The sequence below is a fragment of the Hyperolius riggenbachi genome, chromosome 2, assembly GCF_040937935.1.
Source record: "Hyperolius riggenbachi isolate aHypRig1 chromosome 2, aHypRig1.pri, whole genome shotgun sequence".
Classification (NCBI taxonomy): domain Eukaryota; kingdom Metazoa; phylum Chordata; class Amphibia; order Anura; family Hyperoliidae; genus Hyperolius; species Hyperolius riggenbachi.
In genome coordinates this window covers 153,886,044-153,907,137 of record NC_090647.1, presented here as the reverse complement: position 1 = coordinate 153,907,137, position 21,094 = coordinate 153,886,044, and the positions used below count along the sequence as shown (strand labels likewise).

At 40.2% G+C, this 21,094-nt stretch overlaps 1 protein-coding gene across 1 annotated transcript in view; it reads left to right on the top strand.

Annotated features, from left to right (window-relative positions):
- Nucleotides 1-20,697, top strand: part of ACVR1B (activin A receptor type 1B) — a 76,239-nt gene extending 55,542 nt beyond the window's left edge. The window contains exons 3-9 of the mRNA XM_068267724.1: nt 774-1,013; nt 3,062-3,292; nt 5,166-5,333; nt 5,431-5,587; nt 8,902-9,026; nt 10,365-10,495; nt 13,797-20,697. Of these exons, the coding sequence (XP_068123825.1) occupies nt 774-1,013; nt 3,062-3,292; nt 5,166-5,333; nt 5,431-5,587; nt 8,902-9,026; nt 10,365-10,495; nt 13,797-13,922 (1,178 nt within the window). The 3' untranslated portion in view covers nt 13,923-20,697. The remainder of the gene's footprint in view (nt 1-773; nt 1,014-3,061; nt 3,293-5,165; nt 5,334-5,430; nt 5,588-8,901; nt 9,027-10,364; nt 10,496-13,796) is intronic.
- The last annotated feature ends 397 nt before the right edge of the window (nt 20,698-21,094 follow it).

Below are 21,094 nucleotides of genomic sequence, written 5' to 3'. Positions count from 1 at the left end.
CACCTACAAATATTACAGTGACTAAAAAACAAAGAATTTAACCATAGTGCCCCTTTAACATAACCAGGTGAACGCTTTACAGGTGGCTGTAACAAGAAATCATTCCAATCACTACCGCGTTCCCCCAGAGAGCCAATGTCAGCCACTATGGGTTTTGCCCTCAGGAGGACACCTGTTTGTGTTGAAAAATTGGGATTGTGGGATGTACAGCTCCCAAATAATCAGCAACTTTGTGGGTCAAAATATGCACATGTACAGGTCGTGGCTATTCTATTGGACCTTCCTTCTACCGATTTTTTTTCCCCCTTTTTCGAGGGTGAACTTGTTTTTTTTGCCCATTTCCATGGGAGGCCAGCCCACATTGCCATACCCTTTTTAAGTGAGATGCTTTGCCTATCTACAACAGCTATGACTAAGGACAGGTGAGGCCCAAAACATGTCAGCTGTGTGTTACCAAGGTGCTGTGATCCGATACGTCCTACAATAAATGGTTACTTTGACATTGACTTACTGTATTTCTTGTTACTACTGGGACTGGCTATTCTCAGTGGAGCACTGCCTTGCACCTGTGGTGTGCAGTGCTATTTCACATGATCTTAAAGTTTAAATGTTGGAAATGCTACCAGTATAATTTTTTGTTGGATTTATTTTAGACACTTGTAGGCAATAGTGAACTTATAGCTTCTGACCTTTCTGTAGATTTTTTCCCCCCAGTTATTTTGTGTATGTGACTGTAACGTGTGCTCATATTTGTTTTTATTTTCCTTTTGTAGGGTACATAACAGCACCTCCATCAAGTTGGGGCCCAGTTGAACTTGTAGCTGTCATAGCAGGCCCAGTATTTCTTCTTGGCGTTATCCTTATTGTAGTCGTCCTGTTCCACTGTCACCAGCGAGTGTACCACAACCGGCAGAGGCTGGACTTGGAGGATCCTTCATGTGAAATGTACCTAGCTAAAGATAAAACTCTTCCAGATTTAATCTATGACCTGTCCACTTCAGGTTCTGGCTCAGGTAACGTTCTGTGCATTTTTGGTAATGTTTAAATTACTGTAATATCTTGTATAGATGTGTGGTAGCAAATCTGAGCAGTCATTTTTAAAAAGGAAAACCATGTCTTGGATTTGCATATTTTCAGTGTAAAGCCGCATCTCCACGCGTAGATGCGGCCGCGATGCTCCTTATCAATCGAGCCGCTGATGCGGCTCGATTGATAAGATCTGGCAGGACGGATCTTCGCACCGCCGATTCCCTGCTCGATCCCCGCGAGGGGACAAATGGCAGGGAATCGTGCGGGAGATAAGCGGCGCCGGCGGGGACGAGCGGGCACGAGCGGGGAATCGAATGCGGCGCGCGAGCGGGGACGCGGCGGGCTCGTGGAAGAGGCGATCCGGCGGCTAATCGAGCCGCCGGATCGCTTCAATGTCCCATTGTGTAGATGGGGCTTAAGAGACTAGTTAGATCAGGGATGGACAAATTTAATGTAGAATTTAGTATCCATTTTCTACAATCCGCGAGTAAAATGTTAAGGAGCCAGTTTCGCGAACAGCTGTTACGGTAGATAGTCAAGTTTGACTCCAGGTGCAATTTTTTAGTCGCTTTGCCAACCTGGCTCCTGGAATTTGTCCAGTCCTGGTTTAGACATAAGGTTAGGTGTGGTGTTGGCATACATGTCTGTTTTGATGTATGATGTAGGTATGTGAAGTTCCAGAACTGGTATATCTAGGATGGTTATTAAGGCAAACCTGAAATTAAAATTAAAAATAAACATACACACATCATACTTTCCGCCCGTGTAGTTTACTCCTCTAACTATAGACGGCTTAGGCTCAGATCATTTATTGCAACAAATGTTTTCAATGAAAATTTTGGTTTTCGTTTATTTTTTATATGATGGTGCAAGTTACTATATTTTTCGGCAAATAAGACACTCTTTTTCTCCCCCAAAAATGGAAGAAAAGGACACTGTGTATTTTTTGCCAAGTATATGCCAAATTGAGGGAGTCCCCAACTTAAAGAAAACCTGAACTGAAAATTTAAAGTCAAAATAAGGATACACAATTCATACTTACCTTCCATGTAGCCTACTCCTCAGTGTCTTTCTCCTGTCCCACGTCCTGTTTGTTCACTGTGATCAAGGGAATTTTCCGTCCTCATTTTGAAAATGGGCTTTACCCATAACAGCTTTCTGGTCAGCACACAGTTAAACTGTAACATCGCCCACTTGAGCCATAGGGAAACATGGACATTACCTGGTACATAAGTTTTCCTCTCAGCTATAACTGACAGCAACTGATATTTTACTGACAGCAACTGACATATTTCAGATCTGACAAAATATTGTCAGAACTGGAAGGGATTATTGTCAGAAGAAAATGGTGAGCTTCTGAGAGGAACTGATGGCAAGGTAACTATGTAATGTTCATTTGAAGTTACCTCATGTGTTTATTTTAAATATTTTTACTCAGTACAGGTTCTCTTTAAGAACACCCAGCGATGCAAACCGCCACCATGTTGTGGACTCTTCCTGTATTGTCCCCATGTCTCTTTTGCTCCCCGTGTCCCCCTCAGTTCCCCCTGAATAAGTGATAGCAGTGGCAGCGCAGCTCACCTAATCCAGCATAACTCGTAGCTATCAGAGGTGTCTCCTCTCCCTCACTGCTCCCCTAGTGCCAGCTTCTGCTGATGATGCGATCAGTAGAAGCTGGCACTAGGGGAATAGTGGTGATAGGAGAGGTCTCTGATCGTTGTGGGCTCCAATGGTTTAGGTGAGCCGTGCTGCCACTGCTTTAATTTATTCAGTGGGGGACACATGGGGGGAGCAAAGGAGGACACATTGGTGACACATGAGGCACAAGGGGGCCACATTAATGGGGGGAGAACATCTACACTCCTTGACCATGGATGCACCAGGTTTAGTATAATTTTTCCCCCCTGGTTTTTGCCCTCTAAACCTAGGTGTCTCATAGTCCAGAGCATTTTATATGCCGAAAAAAACTTTAATATTTTCACAGGATGTTTACTTTATTTGCATTCTAACGTTTTCATTGTTTTCTCAAAAGGACTACCACTTTTTGTGCAGCGTACTGTAGCAAGGACGATTGTCCTCCAGGAGATCATTGGGAAGGGACGTTTTGGTGAAGTTTGGCGTGGCAAGTGGAGAGGAGGGGATGTAGCTGTCAAGATTTTTTCTTCTCGAGAGGAAAGATCTTGGTTCAGAGAGGCTGAAATCTATCAGACTGTGATGTTACGTCATGAAAACATCTTGGGCTTTATTGCAGCAGATAACAAAGGTGGAGTATTACTATAGTTTCTACTTTTTTTTTTTTTCCCCACTCCAGTTAATACAGTTTACTTATGTTATAAGAACTGTTAGGCAGGTCATATGCCTTCAGAATTATGAATCAATATATGGGCATCTAGTAGCCTGTTTATTTACTTGGTAGATAAAACCTGGACTCGAGTCCTCATATTTTGCCTGCACTTGCTGGCAGAAGAATAAGGGCCTGTTTCCACTAGACGCAGATTGGATGCAGAAAAACTGGTTCCAATGAAAGCCTATGGGCCTGTTTCCACTAAACGCGATTTTTCTGATGCAGATTTTCCCATAGGCATTCATTGGAGTCAGTTTTTCTGCATCCAATCTGCGTGTAGTGGAAACGGACCCTAAATATCAGATCTTATGCAGGAATCCGGCTAATCCACTGAATGAATTTGTAAAGCCCTGTACAAAGTGTCACTCTTTCAAACCAATTCAGGATTGTTGCATGACTTTGCAAATTTATGAATCTAGAACCTAGTTTCTCAACATGCGGTACACGTTCCAGGGGGTACTTAGGCTTGATATACTTGACCAAGAGTAACAAATTTAGAGTTTTAGAAAATTATAAATCTTATATAAAACACCAAATTTGTATTTTTTTCTAATTAAAAGCAACAGTAAATGCTTGGAAATTGTTTAGAACCAATTATCATGTACCATGATTAAATATGTATTTGTTAAGGGGTACTTGTGATAATATTTACTATGCCAGGGGGTACTTGGTGAGTACAGGGTTTTATAAGGGGTACATACCAATAAAATGTTGAGAAACACTGATCTAGAACATAGACCAATCAGATTGCACCAAGGTGGAACTTGCTAAGTTCCATTTTCTAAGCTGCAAACCTTTGCATGAAAAGTTTGCATAATCCAGCATCAACTCCTAATTGCACCTCTTTAGCTACAGTGATACACCTCCTATTCCTTCTTTCCCTCCCCATCCATCTTGCGGTCAGCTCTTACATCCTGTATAGGCATTCAAGTGAACCTGACGTGGAAGGGGAAAAAAAAGTAAGATACTCCTTGTCCAGGTAGTTCAGGGGCTTCCCATGCCCTCCTCTGCAGGAGAGTAGGAAAGATGGTTCCAGCAGATTCTTATGCCTGGTACACCCCATGCAATTTACTATCAGACTGGTAAAACAGATTTCTGACAAGTCCAATCTGATCTCCAATCGATTTTTTGATCGATTTTTCTGATCCCTTCTATATAAAATCAATCAGAAAAAAAGATCAGAAATCAGATTGGACTTGTCAGAAATGATTGATTTGACCCATCTATCTGACAGTAAATTGCATGGTGTGTGCCAGACATTAGTGCTTGGATCCTGTATTTCACCTAGATAGTCCATTATCTGCAAAAATACATGCTGCCAAATTTGTCTCAATTTAATGACTGAGTACTGCCTCTAATCTGACATCAGACTATCGGATTTGTTGTTAACTTGAAGTAAACTGTACATGTTGCAAGAATCATTGGAGATTAGATATCACATTTATTGCTAACCTGAAACTTGCAGGAAAAATATTTGGCTGTTCAAAGTCTTGCTGTCGGTCAAAGTGGCAATTCAGACATTTTTATTAGTGTCTAGTCAACACCATGAGGTTTTTATCAGACCCTATGGTTGATGTTTTGGTTCATTGTATGGAAAGTTTGAAGCTGTTTCACAGATGTTGTTTTTGGAAATAAATTGTTTTATAGTAATTTAATTCCTTAATACAAGCTATGTGATTTTCAGTCCTGAACTTGTAACTCTCCTGAAATTTGAGCCTTCTCAGCACTTTAATAGGCAGATTAATTTAGCCATTCCGCTGGTAAAATGGTTTATTGGATTAACATTTTGCAGACAATGGAACGTGGACGCAGCTGTGGCTGGTCTCGGATTACCATGAGCACGGATCACTGTTTGACTATTTGAACCGATACACCGTTACCATTGAGGGGATGATAAAGCTCGCCCTTTCAGCAGCCAGCGGCCTTGCTCACCTGCATATGGAAATCGTTGGAACTCAGGGTAAGTCGAGAACAGGAGTTGTTGTTAAGCTTTTTTTTAGAGATATATACTCCGCCAAGTTGGACAGTTTAACTGTTGTTTTGTATTTTGTTCTTAGGAAAGCCTGGAATTGCTCATAGGGACCTTAAGTCTAAAAATATCCTGGTGAAGAAGAATGGAGTATGTGCTATTGCTGACTTGGGTCTTGCTGTGCGCCACGATTCTCTGACTGACACCATAGATATTGCTCCTAATCAGAGAGTAGGGACCAAACGGTGAGCCAATCATGTCTCTCATACTTTGTCTGCATTACTTCTCATGCACAGAATTATGATAAATTACTCGATGCCTTTTTTTTGTGTGTGTTTACCTGTGTAAATATCCCCACGTCTGAAACAAGGGTATGTAGGTAAAATGGAAACTTCCTTTTAAGCGGACCTGAACTCTTTCAGAGGAGACGAGGAAAACCTAGAGAAATCCACCGTGTGTTTATAGAGAACAGCCCGTTTAATGCTGCTTTCTCAGCAAGTAATCGGCTAGTGTAATCTGAGCTGTCAGTTTTCTGCCGAGTTGTAAGCTAATCTGTAAACACAGGAGGTTAACCCTTTTTGTGCTCCCCACTTACCGGAAAGTAACCACTTTGCAGCATCTCTGTAGGAGCTCTATAAGCTGTAACAAGGAAATATTTTTCTTTAAAGGTTATGCTGTTGCGTATCTTTTAGAGCAGAGAGGAAGTTCGGAGTTCAGGTCTGCTTTAACTGGAAAAATAATTTTGGCAAATACAGTTAATATGAGGAGCCTAAGGCAAAAAATAGTTCAACTTCTTGTACATTTGCACCTTTTTTTAGGTTTTTGTAAAATGCAGCCCAGATTGGTTCTTCATGATTAAAGCTCTTTATATTTTACTCACTGAGTTTTCATGCACTTTCAGATGCATTAAATAATTGTTTACTCAATTGCATGCCTGGGTACCACCATGTGCCAATCGCTATTCCAACATCTGAATATCGGTCTGATCATTACTAGTTTTATACTGCATGGCGTAGTACAGACCTTTAATAAACCTCCCTCAAGAGCTGTGTGAGAGCCACATATTTTGTTTTTCCCACTATCATTAACCTGTTCATATATTAATACAAATATCCCTGGGATTTGGTATTTGCCCATGACCCCTGACCTCATGTAGCCATGCACAGCTTAGCCTTTGGTTTCCCATGCACTGCAACGGTAGTAGAGCAAAGAACCATTCTGATTGGGTGGCCGTGAAATTGGTAAAGGAGCCAGACAAGTGTGGGGAGGGTAAGTACCGGCATATCATACTCTGCAAAAAGAGAAATTCCACATCATTAGGCCTTCACTGTAAGCCAGTTATACTGAAATTTAACCTGATGGCTTTGTATAATGCATAGTCCAGTTCTTTAAGGCAGGGAACACACTTTTCTTTCAGTTTTCTGCATGCGGTTTTCTGTGTACTTTTTCTGCGCACCTAGTGTGTTTCTATGCAGGAAACCGCGTGCGTTTTTTTCACAGCAGCTGATGTCATTGATGGAGAAAACTGACAAAATGTGCGGAGTCATCATGCAGAATGTCAGTTTTTTTTCTGCGCGCGAGAAACCTATTAAGTGTGAACTAGCCCATTGATTAACATGAGTTCTCAGTTTTTCTGTGCAGAAAACGCATGCAAAAACAGTCAAGTGTGTTCCCTGCCTTAAGTGAACCAGATATGAAGAATTAAAAAGATTTTATACAAACCTGGGGCTTCCTCCAGCCCCATCTGCCTGGATCGCTCCCACCCTGCCGTCCTCCGCTGCCCGCAGCTTCGAGAACCGGGTCCCTGCACTTCCGTCAGTCGGACCCAGTCTAACGTAGGAAGTGCGCTGTTTGCGTATCTCTCCAGCAGCCACTGGAGAGATACGTAGAGGGCGCACTTCTCCAGCTTAGGCTGGCTCCGATTATGTCGGTGATGGGACCTGGTTCTCTTAGCTGAGGCCAGCGGAGGGAGCAATGCAGGCGGATGGGGCTGGAGGAAGCCCCAGGTATGTATGAAATCTTTTTCATTCTTCATATCTGGTTCCCTTTAAACAGAGCTCCAGGTAACAGTACATTTCGGTTTAAAACACTAATGATCGCTATACCTGATTTAAACCTACATTTGAGAAAGCAAGTATTAGTACAACCCAAGGGCAAAGATTACAGCAAACCTTACTGTTGTATGAAGCAGAATTTCAGGAGTTTCCAACGGACTTAAAACCAGTGTCACTCTACAAAGCACAAAACCAAAATAAGTGAGGGGCATTCCTGTGGTAATCTATTTTATAATTTGAGGCAAAGCTACCCAAGAGAAGTACAGAGGTGTGCTGGTTTCACATACCTCTGTGCATTTTGTTTCTCTTTCTTCCTTCTGGGCTCGTAAACACTACTGGAAAAATTAGACTTTTGGCTAAAGTTACATTTTCAGACAGGAAGAGGCAGGCTTGCTGTGATGTAGCCTCCTATTTCTGTTGTATTCTCTTACCTGAAAGGAATGGGAAGGTTTTTAGAGGGAATGTTGCGACAAGCCTGCCTCTTCCTGCCTGAAAAATTTGACTTTTGGCTAAATAAAATTTTCAAAGAGTAATTACGGAGAACGTGGGGGAACAAGGAGTGGTACAGCTAACACACAGAGGCATGTGGATCCAGCATGAGCGCACCTCTGTATCTTGCTTAGATAGTTTAGCCTTGGGTCAATTGTGCTTTAATGTTGAAAAAAACACAAATACAAAACCTTTTTGCTAGACGTATTTTGTGATATTTTTGTATACAGAATTTGTATTAAAAAATTGCTTGTAAAAGAACACTAGTAATTGGATGTAATATTTCTACATGGGTGATACAAACACAAATTATAAGATAATGAGATTACCACATGAAAGCCCTTCTGTCTGTTTTGATCTTTTGTCTTTGGTGAGTGATGCTTTTAACACATAAAGGGTTACTGCATAGGGCTTAGTGTACCAGAGACCAGATAATAAATACAAAGAATCCATACTTACCCGGGGCTTCCTCCAGCCCCATAAGCACATGCGAGTCCCTTGCTATCCTCCTGTGGTCTGCCCTTCAGCCGCAATCAGCCCCGGTTACTGGCTGTCGTGTCAGTTGGGGTCGACTGCACATGCGTGGACCTACCACACATGCGCAGAGCTGACTCGATTGAACCAGTTACCGGGGATGATAGCGGCGGTACGGCTGAGCGCGGGAGGAAGGCGAGGGACTCGCACGTGCTTATAGGGCTGGAGGAGGCCTTGGGTAAGTATTGATTCTTTGTATAACGTGGTCTCTGGTTTTCTCTAACTAAAAGATATATATTCCTAATGCATAACCAATATAGGTAGAACGTTTTATCATTTCAAAATGCTCCATCCCTCACCTCTGCCCATGATGAGCTGAGGTATTAAAAAAAAAAAATTGTATATTCCTTTCCTCCTTTGTCTGGTGGTCATCCACACCCTTCTGTCTCTCTATGCGGGTGCTGCAGGTTAGAGATAGGAATTCCATTTAGGAATCTGTTCTGTTGGACCTTTGCTTATGTTTTTTTTTTCTCAACATGCAGGTATATGGCTCCTGAAGTACTCGATGAATCTATAAATATGAAGCATTTTGATTCATTCAAGTGTGCGGACATTTATGCATTGGGATTAGTGTACTGGGAGATCGCCCGTAGGTGCAATGCTGGAGGTGTGTTTTCAGTTAAAATATATGATCCCTTTTCTGTTATTTTTCTAAAATATGTTACACCGAAAACTCAAATTGTTTCACATGAAGAAGTTGTCAACATTGATGCACGTCAGTCCAGTAGGGACTAAATCGCCCCCATGATGCTTGAAGCAAAAAAAAAATCTCCTCTACATATAGATGTGAGGGCAGCTGTGCTCAACCAAAGATATGTCATGATTGTGGGTATGACTAATAGTTTTTAAATTCATATAGAAAAAAAAAGTCTGAAATGGCTTTAAAACCCATTGCCCATCATAAACCTATCTAGGCAATGCAGATGTGTGCACAAATGTTTCTGTTTACAAAACTTGGCAGTGAGTTCCGCTTTATTTATATTTCATATTTTTCTGATTAAAAAACATTTAAACTATCTTTAGCACTAAGCTTAATAAATAACATATTGCAGTTTAATACAGGGGTGTTATTGTAGTCTGTACACGAATGCCAAGTTCTTAAACAATACTGGTTGTCTGGTAGTTTCTGAATTGCACACCTGAAACAAGCGTGCAGCAAATCCATTCAAACTTGAGTCAAACATCTGATCTACATGTTTCTTCAGAGGCTATGGCTAAACGTATTAGAGGAAGATAATCAGCAGGACATCCAGGCAATTTGCCATGTTTAAAAAGAAACCAATATGGCAGCCTCTATATCCCCCTCACTTCAGTTGTCTTTACTATGTTGTGTAAGGACAGGTTATGCTTAGTGATATCAATAACTTTTTAAAACTGTTTTCAAAAGGAGTAAAGTGGGTCTTCTGTGAGGTTGAAAAAAGTCAAACTAACTTGATGGAAACAGTTGGACATGTCCACCAAGCATGGCGTGTCATCTATTGAAAGAGGCAGGGCTAGAATTTGGTTGGATAGCATGTAGGTGGAAGGAAGACAGATAGGACTTCCTGAATACATACAAATGCACTATGACATTTCTTCAAAAAATTTAACTTATTTGTATCACAGATTTTATTTAACAGACCTTGGTTACCAAAGTGCTCTGGACTGAAGTTTTAGGATTTATTAGCCTATGTTGGGCCCTGTTCACAGTAGTCAGCTGAATAATTCTGCATGATAACTTACTGCCCATACAAGTCTATGGGCCTGTTCACAGTAACGGAGCGCATTATTCTAACTCGCTGCATGCAGGCTTTGTATTAAAGTCTGTGGCCAGTCTCCATTGCAGTTGACAGTCATTATAATGTGTGAGTTATGCAAACTGACCACTGTGAACGTAGCCTGAATCCACCATCCTGAGGCCATTCTGTGCTTGTTTAGTTTACATTTTTCTATTTGTATTTTACAGGCTTTCATGAAGAATATCAGCTTCCATACTATGATCTCGTACCATCAGATCCTTCTATTGAAGAAATGCGAAAAGTAGTATGTGACCAGAAGTTACGACCCAATATTCCCAATTGGTGGCAGAGTTATGAGGTAACTGTTGTACATTATAATAATACAAAAAATGGCATTTGTGAATTCAGCTAGATCCTGGCTAGAAATTGTAGTTTATTTAAAGCCATAATTCATGCTCATTTATCGTCAGCCCTTCTCCATTGGTGATTTACCACAATATAATACGTTCTGAAAACCTTAATTTAGCAAGTCATGTGACCACAGCTGCCCTAATTTGCGTGCTTCCTAGCATATGACCTGGAAGGGGGAGGAGATGTGTTGCATCTTTGACACAATGCTCTCTTGTGTCCTGATTAGGAAGGTGATGAGCAGTGACTCTGCTACACCTCTTGTCTCGTGCTGGGTACACACATTATTTCTCGCTCGATCCGCAGGATCGATCATTTCCGACATGTTCGATTGGGTTTTGAACGATACAGCCTTCGATTTTGCATACTTAACTTGCAAAATCGATGGCTGTATCGATCGAAACTGTATAAGAATATGGTATGCACACCCACAATCAAGCATATGCCATTAGTATAACTGGGTGCTGGGTATGATAAATAAGGCTAATAGCCCCTACAACACATTAAAAGTAAAGTACACCTGCACACCAAAATGTATGTTGCAAAAAGTATTTGTATTAAATATACATAATCAAAAAGTTAGACAATCACATGTAACAACAATATTGCACAAGCTGAGACAAACACTCAATATAGACACTCTGTGAATGGTAATACATCATAGTAATCAATATAATATGGAGCATTAAGCAGTGAGCAGCAATAAGTCCAACATGAATAGGACAAAGTGATGCCGGGGATGCCAAAAGGTAGAAAACTATGGTATTAACCAGACAGACCCTAAAAATGCAGCAATTTTAGATCCTAATAAAGCAGACATAATATAAGCTGGGAGGCACAGGATCCTATAAAGTCTGTAGCAGAGTGTCAAATGTCCATTCCCCTAAGGGTAATGGACATTTGACACTCTGCTACAGACTCTATAGGATGGTAATGGCAATTAACGCTCCTGGGGCTTGTGCAGCAGCAGGATAAGCCATATACTGGCTGTATCCTGCGCCCAAGTCTCCTGGCGGTGATTTCATATGTATGCCCCAAACCTATCCATAAAGTACCACCAGCAGTGTATATTCACAGTTGGAGTTATTAGTGTCTCAGCAGAGCTGATTACCGAACTCCTGTGGATCTCCACAAAACATAAAGTTCTGGTGGTACTTGAGGACAGGGTTGGGAAGCCCTGCTATATACTAGGGACTGCTTGTTTGACAGATTTAGGGGCTGTCTATCGATTTTTAAGCAAATGCAGTACCGGACACATCTTCATATTCCCTTTGCCAATAATGCCGAGTAAGTAACCTGGAACAAATCTGAGATGCTCAGTAGTTCCATTTATTCCAGGTAAATAAATCAATGGTAAAGACGACTATATATAATACCCATTAAAAACTGCTCAGCCATTGCACTGAAATATTTGACTTTCTGTATTAAATGATAGTGAAGGAACACTACACCACCAAAATAAAGAAAAATATAGTATAATTCATTTTTTTATTATTGTTCATGTATTCATGTAATCATGTATTTTATTGTTTTATTATTATATTAAAAATGTGTTTAAATGGTAAGTTAATCATGAGAATTAGAAATTATATATTTAAATAAAATGGCCTTATCCAACACTTAACCACTTGAGGACCGCAGTGTTAAACCCCCACTATAGACCAGGCGATTTTTCATGAAATAGGCCACTGCAGCTTTAAGGCCTCACTGCAGGGCCATGCATGTCGGCCTTAGAGTAAAATTAAGTAGGTGCTTGACCTAAAATTAACGTTGTCAGGATGAATACAATTTCCTGTTTGCAAGCTGGTTATAGTACTAGGATGACTTCCTGTAGATTTCATGCTGAATCTATTACAAATGTGTGTGCGCAGGCAATAGATCACTCTCTGATCAGACTCGATCAGAGAGGGATCTATCTAATGGTCCAACTGGTGGCAGATGGAATAATGTATGACCACCTTCAGATAGTATACCAGTCCAGCCAGTTTTTTTTCCAGGTGTTTGCCCACTTTACACCACATATTTTCTGTGTAGATGTGTGTGCTTCCTATGCATTATTGGGAGATGCATAGCCTCCCCCCCCCCCCATTCACCCCCCCAGTTCTTCAAAGTGCTAAGGCTGGATGCTGGATGCCCACTTGCAATATTATATATATATCATCTCATACTACATACATATAATATAAGCTCAAAGTAAATGGCCCATTACCTCTTTCATTTATCTGGTGTGCTTTTTTTCTCGAATACCTCAAGCAGTGCAGACTGGATATTTTAAAAGGTGGCGACTTTTTACCCCTATTACTAAGGTCCTCTGTAACACGGTCCAGACGGCAGCTATTTATTTATCTAAGACCTATCCGTACACTTTAACTTTACGAGTGTTATTGTGCTGTATTTGGTAGCAGTGTGTAGTTTGTATTAACAATTCTGCTAAACTAAGGCCTTAACACCAAACTCCAGTAGTTACAGTATAAGGGTATGCATTGAAATTTAATTTCCCTTTCTTCTCGTAGAAGCCAAACTAATGTAAGAGTGTTTTTTTTAAAGGATAAATGAGTTGAAGTCTTCTTTAAAAGCTTTACTTAGGGCTTCTCCCAGCCCCTCGAAGTCTATGTGGTCCCTCGCTGCAGTTCTGCTGTGCTTCAGTGTTCTCCTTCTACACTACAATCCTGGCCACGTGAGCGCGATCACAAGCAGCACACACTCCTGCACATGTTCAAAAGCTGCCGACCTGACCGGGACACTCTCAAAACGCTGATGATTGCGGAGAGGACAGCAGAAGACTGAATTACAGTTAAACTGCAGAGAGGGGGACACAGACTTCTAGGTCCTAGGAGAAGCCTTAGATAAACAAAACTTTATAAGCAGATTTCAATTCAAGTATCCTTTAATAATACCACACTACATTCCATCAGAGAAGGCAAGCATTAATTGTCAGTAAGGCTGGACAGAAATAACTTCCACTAGATATGAGCCAAATTGTCTACTTCAAATCCACATTTTTTACATTGGGTGGAATAGTCTTTGTTAAATCTGTTCAGTCTTAGAGCAGTGGAGTAACACGTAGAAGGGTAGTTTTGGATCATAACTTAGGCAGTTTCTCCAATGTTTCTGGGTGGAGCACCGAGCTGTAAATCCTTGGGAAGAACAACACTGTTTCATGGTTGACAGCATCAAGAAAGAGGCTTGTAGTTTCTCAGCCTGCATTTAATGCTTTATTGTATTTATCCAATTTTTCTTTGTCATTTCAGGCTCTTCGAGTTATGGGGAAGATGATGAGGGAGTGCTGGTATGCCAATGGAGCAGCTCGCTTGACGGCTCTACGCATTAAAAAAACACTGTCACAGCTCAGTATACAGGAAGATGTGAAGATCTGAAGCCTCTCACAACACCCTGACAAAATGTGGAAAATTCATACAAGCTGCCATGATGTAGTACATAAATATGAGGCCTACCTCAACGTTTCTTCCCAGACAACTGCCAGTAGAACAATGGGGCCTATTGGCCATGATGGAAGAGAACAGCACACTTAAATTAATTCTAGGTTTGGGTCTGAAACAAAAACCTTTTTTTTTTCTTTTTCTTTCTCTCCTATTTTTTTTCCTACTTTTTCTTTACCGCATGATTATATGGAATACGATTCAGGTGACTTCCGCATTGCCTGATTTTTGTTTTCTCCAAATGAAATCTCTACGGTGGCATCCCCTTTCCATCTGTGTAGGGTAAAATCCACTTCATCTAACTAATGGTCCAGGGTAATGCCCAGTAGACCATGCTGACCTTACTGGTTCAGCTCCTAGTGAGCAAGCTGAGGTTTCTCTTGGATTTCCCCTATTCACAAACGAGGAGGCTCTCCTTGCAGAAGACTGTGTTCTCACAATTCAGGCTTTGTACAAAGACATTGGAGCTTGGAAGCAAACCGTACACTATCCACGTAGGCCCGCGTCCATCATGCATGTGCAAGGGTGTGTGTAGCTCTTTTTTGATCTGTGTTTTTGTAGGTGCACATGTGTAAATGTGAGCTTGTCTGCATGCGCAAATATTAACAAGAAAAAGCTCCACTTCTTTGAGGTGTCTATATGTAGATCACCTGGGTGACACTTCATGTAAAATTTGCATACAGGGCCACTTTTTACATATTTTTTCCCCTTTATTTTATTTTTCTTTTCTTTTGCAAAGCAACAAAGTCCAAACACTAAGTTTGTTTGAACATAACACTAACCATCCGCTTATCAGAGGAGAGGAAATGGATGCTGGTGAAAACCGATTGGCAATAGAAACCTTCAATAAAAGACCCTCAGCTTGCGCTGTCCGAGCGGATGTGGAGCGAGGAGGACAACCTGCAAAAACTCATCATCGTTTGTAAATGAATCTCAGGTGTCAAGCATTTGCCAACAGCAGGGATTTTAGATGTTTGTGCTCATTAATCAGACCGGTGTTGGATGAGGTGTAGATCTTTTCTAGCCTGCCTTTGGGAAGGTTCTGAATATAAGTCGTCTTTGTGACCATTGACTTGAAGAAAAAGAGCCTGTAGTGACCACCCAAGCCAGGCTCCAGCTGTGGCAGGTTGGGCACAGGGTTGCTACATGAGTGATGCATCACATTTTAATACAGGATTTTAGTTGGATGGGAGAATTCTTTTGATTCAGCATCTACAGTACAATAACTCTGAAGCCATAACTTTTAACTGGAGTGTTTTTTTTGTTTTTGTTTGTTCTTTTAATTATTTTAAGATATTATTGGGGGGGGGGGGGGAGAGGATGATTTTAACTTTTTTTATTAAGTATTTTAATTCTTTGTAAAAAAGAGAAACCACAAAAAAAATCAGATTCTCTCTATATATAAATATATATAAACACATACATATGTCTAAATATTACCTCTCAGTCTATTGTTTGTATAGAGATCACAACGAAAAACCAAATGCGCCAAGCTATATTTACACTGGAACTATTTGTACTTGTACATGGATTTTTCTTCTTAGACGCTGGATTGGTCCTCACGGTTACATGTCATGTTTTTTATAATGCCCTGTCATTGTCTGTTTTTTCAGGTGTACACCATTTTCTGTGTGTATCCTTCAGGGGTTTTAGTGATGTGTCCAAAGTTCTATAAATATATCGTTTTATTTTCTTTCTTTTTGTTCTTTCTGTGCAGAACTGTTAATAAACTCCCATTTTCCTTGTCCGAGGTGCTTCTCAGCCTCATACAGCTCACTAACATACTGACGTGAAGCTGGCTTGTGCATTAATGAGGTGTTTGTAAAAAACCTTTTAGTGTTTTCGAGGTCAGAGTATGCTATTTGTCTGTCAGGCTGTTGTGTTTGTCTAAAGCATTTGTCCTTATTCTTTGGCTGTTGTGCAGTTTCTAGAGAACACATTTACACATATATGCAACATATCATCTTCCTCAGTATATTATTGAGCAATGCTCTTGGTAAGGGTAATATTGGCCAGCTCATGGCTAGGGTACGCTTTCTGGATACCTGGTACTCTTGTTTTTTTTTGTTTTTTAGCAGAAAGGTGGTATGCATTTTCTGTGGGCATGGAACAGTCTAGTCAGTAGCTGTAAGCAACGGGGCAAATCTGTGCTGTAAACCTAGAAACAAGCCACTTCCTAACTTCCAGCAGAATGTAAACTAACATTGGCCTGGTTACTGTAGGTTTTGGCACGTAGTTCATGAAATAAGGTATTTGTTGGGTTATGGACTAAATTAAGAACACTGTTTATGGTGGTGTTTTAAAGTGTAAAGAAGATTGCTGTTTACTGCAGTGCTGTATAATCCACCTACAAGAGATTTTAGTGAAACTTTGTACATAGGAAAGTGATGGTATTGCCTGTTTTACGTCTTCAGATGAAAAATGCAGATTTACTACTTCAGTTCAAAACCAGAAAGTAAGCCTGATTACTACAGGCAATGCCAGTTTCCTGTATAGAGGTATTCATATGTGACTTTGTTTGGGCTCTGCTTTTGCCAGCAATATAGGGGCATCATCTGTGTGTGATGAAGCCAACCAAAGTAAATTATGTATAAACATGCACAGGAACATTAAATAATGCATTGAACAAAGGAATTGATGTCCCAGGGCTCGCATGTCTGACTTCAGCTTGGCTTACTAATACCAGCAGAGGTGGCGGAATGAATGTCCCTTTACCTGACTAAATTCCTTATTGCTTAAATCTTCCTGGAGAGAGGGCCTTAGTTACAACCGAGACTTATTATGTTTGCCTTATCTGGGCCAACTTTTTGTGCCAACCCTCCTATTGGCAAGAACTCTCGCCACAGTACAACATTTGGAAATGGTTTATGGCGATAAGCAAATTCCGTCTGTAATGTTGCTCTTCTCTTGCCTTGAAACTCACCTGACTGCTGTTTTTTATGGTTATACTTCAGTGATAAATCTAAAGGCCACAGGGAGGCGAAGGCTGTATATTTGAAATTCTTCCATTGCTTGGTTCCCTTCATTCAGTGCCTATACACGGGGCCTAGATCATCCTGTGCAATAGAACCATCCTTTCAAGTATCAGGCATTTTTTTTTACTTTTTTCTTAAATACTTTTGTGAAAGTTTAAAAGGCACTTATCTTCCTGGGCAGTATTCCAGGTATTTATCTTTTTTTATTTTCTTGTCCAATGGATATGTGCCTTTCTCGTCTACTCAGTCATCTCAGTGCATCCATGTGGGCTTTCATTTGGTCTCAAAACCCATTAACTTGTTTAACCACTACATGGATTACTTGGAGGTAATATCTGATCTTATTTTTTTAGCTTCCCTTTTGACATGGGACAATAGTCATCTCAGTCTGCTGTGGATTTTAGGATTGTTTTGAATAAAGATTTTTTTTTTCTTTACTGAAACATCTTTTTGTTAGAATAATGGCCCTTTCTTTTGATTTTATTTTTTTTATGTACATAAGGTGACTTTTTTCAAGCTTTCGGCTGACTGGTAGTTTTTAGGCCATAAGCACATAATTTTGTGATGATAGAATCACATTTTTTTAAGTTGAATTGTAGCATGAATTCTAATCATTTCTCAGGATGTCCAAAAAATGTTTTACAGTTATCAAAAGATAGGTACAAAATCAACAGGGACAGCAAAACTTCAACGACTTGCATTGTCTGCTCAGCTCTGAAGTCTTGATAGGGGCCTGCTATGTAAGCCTGTCCCCTTTTGACTCAGATGGGCGTACACTGAATTTTATGGTTGGTCATGCAATCAGTATGCACTACAGGTATGGAATCATATATAGATATATTTTTTAATGTATGTAAAGTAGTATCAAAAAACCTTGGAATACAGTTTTTTTCACAGAGCTGACCAATCATTATTGCTGCTGTTTGGGATTAAATAATTGACTATGTAAAGTCACTGTGAAGAGTGCTGTTATGTTAAAGGTGGGACAGTGTGGAAAATGTACTGGTATTCTTCAAATGTGGTTCAGTAGATGCCCATAAAGTACCATTGACTAAGATTCCACACCTGTACAATGAAAGGGAACATGCTTGACATAAAATACTTCTGTCAGGAGACTAATATGAACACTGCTATTTCTGACCAAATTTTCAGAAAATGGAGCTAATCCTGTTCTGACACTATTACTCCTCATGCTTGTTGCAGATGAATGACTCATAGGGCCTAAATTGCTACAACCTCTTCAGAGAACTCCATGCCTCTCACAGTGCGGAGATCATAAGTGATACAGGAAACCAGGGCTGAATCTTTAGTACTGTCTGTCATGTGGGTAAAAAAAGCCACACTGCCTGGGCCATATCGAAATATGGTGGCAAGTGCTGAACTGTGAGTAAATTAGCAGTTATGCAATTGCTGTCTTATGCAGGTTCCCACAATGATTGTTTAAAAAAAAAAAAAAAAAAAAACTTGCAGTAAATGCTGGATGCAACTTCAATCACACAACCACTACTTCAAATAACTCTCAGCAGCACTGACGTCATCTGATATGACTCAGGAGGGCGTGGCAAATACGAACCACTTAATGGCAGAATTTTTTTTTATTTAAATCCACTCGGTCTCCTCCAGATCGCTTATGACATCTCTACTGATGGTGCCCAGGAACATTGTCCAGACAGCGAGCATTTTCAGAAGGGTCGGCAATAGCAGTAGCATATGTCTGCCATGATGGAGTACTTCATATCTATGTCTTCACACAGAATAATGTCATTTTGCAAGCTGGCAGCACCACAGATATAAACCTTAATTCAGGTCATAATGGGGATGATGATCAAGTTGATGTCTTTAATCCCTGTTGTGTTTAGGAATAGTTTCCACCATCCTGTGTTCCCAGTAGACCTCTGTTCTGATTACATGGTATATATTTAAATATTAGGTGGCCATACACCATATAGTCTTGATGCTACAGTCATACCGTATCCATGTAGTGTGAGGGCCAACAGTTTGAAATATTTAAACCGATTGTTTTGGTAAGTTCTAATACTACACGTAAGTGGTAAGATTGTATGATCAAGACTGCTTGTTGTATGGTCAGATTTAAATGACCTTTAGGGCTTATTTCCAATAGATGCCAATAGGCAATGTTTCTCCACCCGACTTTCCTTTGGGGAAATGCTGCAGATTAGGGCCACTCTAAAACCATGTTTACTTGTGGCAAAGAGTGAGCATTAAGTGAAGTCGTAAAAAACGTACACCCGCCCCACCACACCCAAGCCCCTTCTCTGATAACATCAGGTCCAGATTGCACCAGGTACGGATGAGCTCTAGCATTACAGCTTACCTGTTTGCTATCATGAATTAGCATTTCAGTTGAGCAGGGACTTCTAGAGGCAGGCTGAGTAAAAGACACAGAGCCCATCTGTGGGGAGGTTTCTTATAAAGCAGGACAGGAGTGGATTTGAGTTGTTGCTAGTGATTAGTGGCAGCCTTCATGGTATCTGGTGGATGCAGTTGAGGCGAGCTAAGCAAATGCAGGGCAAATAAGAAACAAGTTGATTTGTAAACTTTACTGAGAATTATTGAAGACATGTTAGAACTATAAATGCAGGTTTGAAGCAGTTTTTTTCAGGGGCACCTTACAATAAGTGTTACTCTAACATTTCACATAATAGATCTGAATGTGCAGGTGATCTTTTTTTTTAAAATCCATTCATTTGTCAGTGAAGTTTGAGGAATAGGATTAATAAATAGGGGAGTTTTCTGATTGGATTCAGGTTATTTAATAAATACATCTACAGGTTCCTTTTTAAATTTATATTGCTTTAATTTCTCTGTGCTTAAAATGTATCTTGGTAGCTGCCACTTTCATGTAATCATGTTTTCTGTGTCTTTAAGGATTAAAGTGGAACTCAAGACATAACTTTTGCTGGTTTTGCTTGAGTGGGGAAGGATTAAAGCATTATTAGGCTTATTTTGCTATCTGTATTCCCATTTTAGATATCCACTCACTTCCTGTTCACTGCTAGCGATGGTCATGTCTAGGAGAACTCATGTAGACGCATGTGATCAGTTTGGTCAGGCTATGCAAGTTTCTGATTTGCTAGTCATGATCATGTGCTCAAGCAGGATGTGATCGCAGCAAATCAGAGCTTTGCAAATCTAGCAGCTGATCTAACAAATCACATGCTTCTCCATGAGTTCTTCTAGACATGACCAATCACTATTTACTGTGATATTAGTTTGTGAAGCAGCAAGTCAGGGAAAATATTAATAAGCTTTCGACGGAAATAAAATCTCAACATGGTTTTAACCCTTCCTTGCTCCATCAGAAGCAAATCTGACATTTGAGAAGAGTTTTTAAAAAACACATTTTAACAGGAATTAAATGGTTTCAGCAGGCATGTTCCTTTTCGGTTGTCTTTGATCATGGTCAGTCATAAAATGCAGCAAATGGTTTTAAAGCGATCCTTCCAGAGCCAGGGAATGCTAATGATGTGTTTGTCAGAGGCAGATCGCTGCTGCCAGACAGGCTCAGCAGGGCTGGCTCTAGAAAGATGCTTTTGGTACTCTTCTTACCATCCAGGTTTTCATTGTATTGAAAAGAACTGTAAAAGAACCACTTAGACACTTTACCTCCTCAGTATGCAATTGTAAATATGTTGTATGATAGAAAAAAATCTTTTGTTAATATAAAAAGCTGTCCAATTTCTGCTGTACATTAAAAATTTGTTTTATTCATGTTACCGCTGTGTGCTTTCTTTCTTCCCTGGATTAGTAAACAAACCCTTGAGCACGACATACGCAAATTCAATTGCTCTATGTACATGGAGTCTTAATTATCTCGTTTGAAATAAGGCCACTGCTTTTGACCTCAGTCGACAGAGCTCGTTGTGCTGTAAATTCTTGGAATGCTTTGACTTCTCTCTGCTAGCAAAAGGATGTTGAAACACAAAACATGATTCCTCTATTATTGTCTCACACTGCCCCCTAGTGACAAGTGGCCATAAATACACATTACAGCAGTACTAATTAGTAGCAAGAAAATGTAACAAATAAGAAAAAAAAGTGCTTAAATAAATTGGCCTGGAGCATTTGCAAGCCTCTAAATAAATTGGCTGCTTAAGGGTTAAAGGTCATATG